Below are 9,136 nucleotides of genomic sequence, written 5' to 3' on the forward strand. Positions count from 1 at the left end.
TAAGTGCATGTGTGTGTGAATGGTGGTGCAATGATGAAATGATGAAGTAGGAAGGTGGAAATGCATGTGTTGAATTGGTGGTGCAATGATGAAAGAGTAAGTGCATGTGTGTGTGAATGGTGGTGCAATGATGAAAGAGTAAGTGCATGTGTGTGTGAATGGTGGTGCAATGATGAAATGATGAAGTAGGAAGGTGGAAATGCATGTGGCTAAGGGTTGTTGATTGGGCTAGAGGTTTTGCATGGCTCAAAGGATTGTTTGATTGGGCTAGGCCCTTTGTTTTATGTCCAAAGTGCATACAAGGCTTTCAAATTCGTCCAACATTTTGGCTCCAAGCATATGCTATCCATTCCAAGCCCAATTTTGCTCCAAAATGCTCCAAAATGCATCTTTTTGCTTCCTTAGCCATATGAACCTAAAAACACACGAAAATGGCTTAAACTACTAAAACAACTATGAATTAACAACATAGATGCACGAAAACAAGCTAAGTAAGTCGCCTAAATATGCTCCTATCAATATCCGCATCAAACGGCAAAGTGGCTCTGATACCATTCTGTCACATCCCAAACCGGCTCCGCCGTAGCATGATATTGTCCACTTTGGGCTTACCATTCCTTCACGGATTTGTTTCTGGGAACTCAGATGAGAACTTCGTAGTGGGTCACCCATCCTAGGAATGTTCTTGCCCAAACTCGCTTAACTTCGGAGTTCCGATAGAATCCGAAGTCAGTGAGTTCCTAAAAGACCTCCTGCTATAGGGAGGGGAGCATGTACATATAAGGCACATCACCCCTTCTCCGTTGGTCGATGTGGAATGTTACAATTCAAGTATCATTCCTGATAAGTTATTTTCTCCAACATTAAATACACTTAGATTTCTGCAATTCTTCAAGGATGAAGGCGATTTTCCCACAAATGCATTCTTGTTTAGCTTAAGTGTTTGAATTGAAAATAAAGAGCTCCTTATGGTAGGAATTTTTCCAAAAAGAGCATGTCACTCAAATCTAGAATGGCTAGATTTGCAAAATGTGTCCAACAATCTAGAAGTTTTTCATAAAAATCATTGCTTGAGAGATCAAGAAAGGCTAAATTACTAACATTGTTTGGACACACACACAAAAAAAAAAAAAAAACCACCCTGAAAGCTTATTGTTGGAGAGATCTAGAATGACCGATTTGGAAAGGAACCCAATATCATGATCATGAGACAGCCTGTCCCATAACCAACTTGGAAGGATATTGGAAATTCCAGCATTAGAATATCAATATACCAATAACTTTTATGAGTTTGAAGCAATTTTAGAAAATGCGGACCTATTGTGCAAGAGCTCAAACTTATGTAAACCAGTTGGAATGGAGAAATCCAATTAGAATTGAAGCTTAAAGCTAGTGAGTAAGAGGACAAATCCAAAAAAGTTAATCTCGAGAGATTGGAGAAGAGGCATTCCGAAACCACCCCTTCCAAAGCAGTCATTCTAAGGTTGATATTCTCGAGCTTAGACATTTGCCCAATGCTTTTAGGTATTGTTCCACTCAATTGATTTCTAGATGAACAAGAGAGCTCATGTTTCTAAAACATGGGGAATTGAACCAATTAATCAGTTGTCCATGAGGTCAAGATGAACAGGGCTGGCATTGCATTTGGACAGCCCAAGAAATATGGAAGATGTGAGTTTATGCACAACAATCCTGTTTTTGGGCTTTGCTTCCCCACGAAGAGAGGCGATTGTTGGTACGCGCGAGGCCCTGTGTGAAGGCAAGGACCTCGGGCACCTTAGCAATATCCTGTGGTCGACAACGTTGTAACATAATTAGCACAAGTATTGAAGCATGAAAAAGTTTCCAGCACCTAAAATTGCTTTTCGCAGAGTCACAGTTATGGTAATGAATCTGCGTGGAGTAGTTGGTATCAGACAGTCGTCTCCTAAGCTATAAGATGACACCCACTTACAAGAACAATGAGTCCGGATGTTATAAATGTCTCTATGTTATATCAGTTACAACCTTCGTAAATATTTACTATCCTCTACAACTATGACAAGCAAAGTGGTTTTCTGAGTTGCTACTGCTCTAATCTGCCAACTACTCCTTTGTTTCCTAGTTTCGTTTATTGAGAGGAGGGTTGCAGATGGACATGCGGGCATGGCCTCTCCGGTTCTCCTCTTGTCCACAGAACTTTGAGATCCCCTCTCATGTGTCCCAAAGTCAAAAAGGTACCTGCAGAAATGCAACTAGCTCATGTCAATGGCTGCTCATGGATTCTGTTTCGCCACAAACATTCAGCGCGAAACCTATTTCCATTCCAGTGAGCACTAGCAATATAGATGTTAGTGCAGATTAGCCAAGCTTGCATCTTACCAAGTGTGAACGGAACTATATACAACAAAGCTGGTTGGCCATGGCCGTCCATCAAGTTTAAAGCCACATACGTGATAAGGAGACCTGCAATTGCAAATCGCCAACCAGCCATTCATAAATAGGCAATTGTCTGTTACGCTAAACATCATTGAATCCATTGACCTTTATTTTCCATATACAAATAGAAAACACCATGCCGATAAAATTCTGAATCTAGCTCAATCTCAATCAGATGCATTTTCTGAATTTCTTGTTTAGCAAAAAGAAAATGAACGCAAAATGCCCCAAATTTTAGCAGATTTCATACCTAAACCATAAGCGGTCATTGCCCACAAAAAGTAACCAGCTCGGAGCTTCTTATTTGCTAACCAATCGTACCTGCAAAGTTACCCAACCAATAATCAGATTAATGAACTTTTGAGACAACGTGCAACATTACAAACCCTCATTTGTAGTAATAGCTGAAAATTTGCTAGTATCTTAGATGCTGCTTTCATGTTGTTAATTATGAGTCCCATGGTTTTCATCATTAATTGATCCAGACTTCGTGATTAACGCGAAAACTGAAATGCCTAATCAATCTCAGCATGTTTTCACTTTCCGTTTACGCAATTTAACAAGGACATAACAGAATCAAAACACAGTATCTGAAACAGTGAACATTCAAGGTTCAATTCTAGGGACTTAAAAGGGATGTTGAAGATATTTTTGGAATCTCTTCTCAGACCTTAGTGAAAAGGCTACAACCAATCCTGGTAAGATAATATCACCAAATCCGATGATGCTGTAGCCACCCCAGGGATCAAACATCCGTGGGATTTTCAGTAGCATTGGTATACCGTCCTCTCCACTTTTATCACCACGAGCCACCTGTAAAGGAGAAAAGATTAATACTTAAATCTCTATCACTTGCAGGGCAGGTCTCCATAGTCAAAAAGCAACCTTTATTTAGGGTGGCAGAAAGGAAGGAAGAGAGTTCTTATGATTTACTCACCACTATCATTACGCTCTCATGGAACCACCATTTAGAAACAAATACCCAGAAGATGTCGTATAAAAACGCACAACTCAGAAGAACTGTTCCAACCTGATTATTAAAGAGAGAAAAGTTATAAAATAATCTAGAAAAGCTAGATATGATTGCCAGATGAATAAATAAAAAAATTCTGGTGCAATCTTTTCTCAACAAAATAAGTATCCAATAAGGATTTAAGACAAAGTATTTACTTAACCCAGAAAAAAAAAATCAATATAGGTTAGTTAAGTAACTCCTTGCATTTCTTACATAAAATCCTCAAAAAAGGCAACAAATAACTGATGAACAACTAAAAATTCATATTATTCTCAACAAGAACCAGAAAATAAAAAAAATAAAAAAATAAAAAAAAGAAGAAGAAGTATGTTTTTGAAATATCACCTTGAGATTCGGTATGCGAACAAGCTGAAGAACTGTGATTATCAGTGCAATACCCTGATTTTGTATGAGCATATGTTAGCGTCTACCAACATTTTAGAGATTACAAACTCACTTTGAAAGTGAAAGATAAATTGCACCTATTAATGTAAAGGATTATGTAAAGACAAAAATGGGGCAGTCCAAATATAGGATTTCTTTCTTCAGGTACTAAATAGTAATCAACAAGCAGTATATTTGGAGGAAAAAGGAGCCAACCAAATCAGCACATATCACATTTAGACAATTCTAAATACTAAAATTTTTTGCATAAGATAAATCTAAAATTGCTACCTAAGAGCAGACTAAGTAAGAATAATTAAAAAGGAAAGATGGAAAACAAAAACACGAACAAGCCATGTACAGAAGTAAGAATTCCAAATATCTGCCCACATATGTAGCACAGACAAACTGCAACAAACTTATTAATTTAGGAAACATTCACAGAATCCATCAATCCTTATGGGTCACCAGCTCCACTTGCCTACTTACGGGTTATGGACTTGAAAGGCCTTACAAAATAAAATACAGCAATGCCCGCAACATCAGGACAGGATAGTTCCACTCAGTCAAAGCAGACAAAATATAGCTGTCCAGTTTTGAGAACCCTTAACATACTTTTGCTTCCGTAAAACCTCCATGTGTTTACCATAAGAATATACAACAAAATTATGATACCCCAACCATTTTAAACTTTTTTAAGTATGATTTTAGACCTTGTCAGATACTTTTTTAATCAAAGTATCACCAGCTTGACTTGCTTACTCCAAAAACAAAACAACAGAAGCAAAATTGCCCTTGACAATGTTTGGATGTTCCAATGGAAATATATAACCACAATACCACATCAACACTAAAACCAAGAAAAGAGAATTAATTTCTTACAAGGATATCTTGACCGATCCAAGCAAATGAAATGCGGCGATACACTGCCCACAAAACAGCAAATGCTATGCAGAAGGGAGCAACAGCTAGCGTCAGATATGAAACAGCTCCAAAGATTGGCAGCCTAACATATGATTCTCCAGCACGTTTAAACCGTCTGAAACTATATTTGGTTAACTGTCAGCTTCATACTACCAAAAAAAATCATCTACACACATAAGGAACAGCTCAAAAGTCAAAATTATGCTTTTAACAAATCATTAGATCACATTCTGGAGTAAATAAGGGTCGGAGGGCAAAGACAGCCCTGTAGCTGTAAGGAACAAAAACCTTCAACAAAAGAACAAAAGTAGTATACCATGATAGCAAAGTCACCAAGCAAGTCTGCAGGCCCTGCAAACAGAAGGGACTGCAAGGTTCAGCATTAACCTCAGAAGAGGTGTGCATAATAACTAAAACAATTCATCTACACCTAAATAAAAGTTGTAATCATAGTGACAAAGTCTGTATTATAAAAAAGAGAGTGTACCTCTATCCCGCCAATGCAAAACAAAACCACCAGAATCTCCACAAACCAGAATGACATGAGTTTGTAAAACATAAACAAGAAGCATGAAGCAATCACAACAAAGAGGATTGCTGCTGTGGTGCTAATCTCCACTAAAGCATTGGAACGATCAACTTCGATAGGTAAAGAATCATCAGAAGCATCCTGCACAAAGAGGACCAAACCATATATGATTTGATCAAGGACTTAGTGAATTACCCTGAAAGAGTTCAAGCCCCATGTAAAATAACTGCTAAAAATTACATAGCTGCTCTGGAATCAATATAACCTTCAATAGCTTCTCATGCTCAATAGCTGCTTCTCTTGCACTCCACACAGACCAATAAGAAGCAAACAAGATGGTACCAACAGCCATAAGCCACAAAAAAACTTCTGCAATATCAACCAGTGGACGCAAAGGAGAGTACAGCTGCACAGAAACTGAAGAGAGAGATTTCAAAGGCAATGACAGAGACAAAATAAAACTCACTCAGAATAAATAGCTGATAACGATATAAAAAAAACAAGATAACTATTTTTTTTAAACAAGATAAGGCTTGGCCAACTATAAACAGTTACGTGTATAATACAACAACAACAAAGCCTTTTCCCACTAAGTGGGGAGTTACGTGTATAATAGCAGAGAGAAAACCATACCCATGGAGCCGTTCTTTAAATCAGTTTCGAAGATTGCACCAACATCTTGGGGGAGCATAACAGCTGGTATGCCTATCTCAACATCAGGTTCATCATTTTCACAAACCATCTTGAAAAGTTCTGTAGGTCAGACAACAGTACTTTATGCAACAGAAACTTAACTTTACAATCAATTTTTACCACCGTTTTTTTCTATAATGGTAAGATCTTATTTTACTGCACTCAATATAATTTTTCCCCTTATAACTCATACGGTTGTATTGGAAATTCTTACCTAGGATTAAAAGGTTTACTCTAGGATTAAAAGGTTTTTATATCAAGAAAAGAAAATTACCTGTGCGGTTGTTTATAATGAGGATGGCTGAAGCATTAGCAGCTTCAGCGATATTTGCCTTGGTTGTGAAACTGCAATTTCCTCGGTGCACCAAAATGACCTCTTTAGCGAGCTACAAAAAATCCACACAATCCCCAATATGAACCCATAAAATGAATTAGCATATCTTACACCTTTAATTAGGAAGATGCTTAACTTTCATGGCTCTGAAACTCTAGTGTAAGTTAAGAAAGAACTGAAAATTTTGATCGAGTATTACCTTATTCTTGGGTAGGCTACAACAATCAGGGGGGTCTGCAAGAACCACTCTAGTGTTGGTGGCACGTTTTTCCTTCGATTCCAAGGTAGGTCCAAATCGAGCACCAACACCAACATACTCAGCGTCTTCTACGCCGTTGATCCAAGTTGGGACCTTTACCTATAGACCAAAACAGAATTTAAATGTAATGGCAAGGCTGTAGTCACAATATACATAAGTGAAGAAAACAAAGTGCAATGCCTCCCTTACAAGCTTAGGCTACATTTGACTAACTGTAACAGAGCTAGGGTAACAAAAAATAAAACAAATTCAACTATCCCAATATACTATCTTGGACTATCTTGGATCCTTAGCTGAATTGAATTTTCCACTAAACTTGTGGCAGCCAAAGAAATAGAAGCTTAGTTCTTACACGTAACTGTTTATGGTTGGCCAAGATATGTCCAATAAGGTAAAGACATGTTCAGGAAGCATTTGAAATAAAATATTAATAACTGCATCGAAATTCGTTTTCATTTGAGAACAACAAAGCCTTTATCCCACTAAGTGGGGTTGGTTGTATGAATCCTAGAAGGCCACTGCACTCGGTTTTCCCCCAAGTCTTCGTTAGCTCCAAGTACTCCATGTGACTTTCTTACAGTCTCTATCCAAGTCTTCCTCTACCCCTTTTGCCTTGAGCCTCTGTTTCATAATTGCATTTTCTAACCGGAGCATTTGTAGGTTCGTTTCACAAATTCTTAATCAAAATCTCTATTTTATGATTGGCTGAGTCTGGTAAAAAATTTCGAACAATTGGCTGAGTAAAAATTATAATTTTCAAGGAACCTAGATGATTATTTTCTTAGAAACCAGATAAAGAATCAAATGAAAACTTGAAAAGATATGTTAAAATTTATTAAGTCAGAGCCTCAGAGGTATTGCCTAAAATCTAACCACCCATCTGGTAACGTTTCTGTTATGTTGTGTTTTCTTTTCCAAATTAAGGATAGCCGGAGAGATGAAAAAGGGAGATGGGAAAGGGAAGAGACTGAGAAATGTCATGAAGACACAAGGAAGACAGCTTAACTGACTTTAATTGTAAACACTAACAATTCTAAGAAAAATCTAATTCTAATTCTATCTGGAGTCTATCGTCACTCGTCCCTCCTCTACATCTCTCCTTTGTTAGGGACACAGAAGACGAGAGATAAAAATGCATCAAAGTAAAAATAACATCAAACAGACATATAAAATTCTGAGCAGAAAAGTATGAAATTTGTCTGCGACAGCTTTGATTGCTTAAACTACCGGATGACCGTGGCATTGAAATTGAAACTAAATTATCATTTCCAACTCCAAAATAGTTGGATATTCACATTTTAATTTTGTATTCACTAATCTGGCTCTATTTTCTCAGCAATCAAACAGCAAGCTCGAAATTCTTGGTCCCGAAAGCATCACAAAATCTTGATACTTAGAAACAGACATTCTAGTTTTTTCTTTCTCTCTCATTACTTACCTAATCAATATCTACTAGCAACTACTCGATCCCCACGCCGCTGAAATCAAAACTAAACTCTCACTTTGGAAATTCACAAGAAATTTCCTATCCCCTAATCTTGCTCCATTTTCTCAGCAACCAAACAGCAAGATTGAGCTTCTTGGTCCCCAATGCATCCTTCCCAAACAAAAATCCCATCTTTTCTCTCCCCAGTTTTATCGGCAACCAAACAGAAAATAAAAATTAAACTAAAAAAATAAAAAATTAAACTCCAAAAAAGTCAGTGAAATTACCAGAACGAAGTTGTTGTCGCATCCAGGCCTCTTGGGAGCAATATTATCGTGGTGGACAATGTCCCCAGCTGAGCTCAGACTCAGACTAACCACCAGCACTCCCACCACCACCCACACACCTCTGTGTAAATCCATATTTATTCACAGCAACCAAACAGTAACAAATAGTATTTATTAGAACTTAATTTTAATTCTACCACCAAAAATCCAGAAGGGGGTTTAGGGTTTCAGAGCTGCAGAGGAACATGAAGAGGAAGAAGAAGAAGAAGAAGATGATGATGGAAAATTGTGGGGGAATGAATGGCAAAAAGAGAGGGGGAGAAATATCGCGGATGGTGTCTGCGTTTTGTGTTTCCACGTTGTCGTTTTTGGGGTTTGGCCGTGTAGGTGGGTAACCGTTGAACAGGTTCGCTTTCGTGCATTGGCGGTGTCGAATGTGGGCTTGCTTACCGGCACTCTGAAGGCGTGCGCTGCACGCGCCGTCTGTGGACTGGGTAACTGTAGTCTGTAGCGGTTTACCGTGGAAATTAGACGAAAGAAAGTTGAAAAGTAATTTTTCTTTCTGGGTTTTGTGCTTTGACTGGGATTTGATTTCATCTTTTTTATTTGGTTTAGCGACCCCTTTAGCTAAGCCAAAGAGTTTTGGTGAGTAATCAATGTCATAAATTTCATTACCTATTTTAAGCAAAAATTTATATATATCTTACTGTTCTAAAAATTTTTGTTTAGTGCTATAAAAAAAAAAAAAAAAAATCTGTTTAGGGCTACTACAGTCCAGTGGTATTCCTCTTCACCTGTAAGGGAGAGGTCTTAGGTTTAATTTTCACCAAAAGTGAATTTGAACCACATTATTATTGTTAACCCAAT

At 37.8% G+C, this 9,136-nt stretch overlaps 1 protein-coding gene across 1 annotated transcript; it reads right to left on the reverse strand.

The window, feature by feature from the left end:
• Positions 1–1,954: 1,954 nt before the first annotated feature.
• LOC137734617 (signal peptide peptidase-like 4) lies at positions 1,955–8,571 on the reverse strand. The gene is made up of 14 exons (XM_068473860.1): positions 8,270–8,571; positions 6,497–6,655; positions 6,238–6,349; positions 5,904–6,023; positions 5,536–5,687; positions 5,229–5,411; positions 5,058–5,092; positions 4,700–4,862; positions 3,779–3,832; positions 3,356–3,448; positions 3,089–3,231; positions 2,669–2,739; positions 2,362–2,445; positions 1,955–2,220 (listed from the first exon to the last, which is right to left on the reverse strand). The coding sequence occupies exons 1-14, from the start codon at positions 8,402–8,404 to the stop codon at positions 2,111–2,113; spliced, it is 1,614 nt and encodes a 537-aa protein (XP_068329961.1). The 5' UTR covers positions 8,405–8,571; the 3' UTR covers positions 1,955–2,110.
• Positions 8,572–9,136: the final 565 nt, after the last annotated feature.

This window comes from Pyrus communis, chromosome 5, assembly GCF_963583255.1.
Source record: "Pyrus communis chromosome 5, drPyrComm1.1, whole genome shotgun sequence".
Classification (NCBI taxonomy): Eukaryota; Viridiplantae; Streptophyta; class Magnoliopsida; order Rosales; family Rosaceae; genus Pyrus; species Pyrus communis.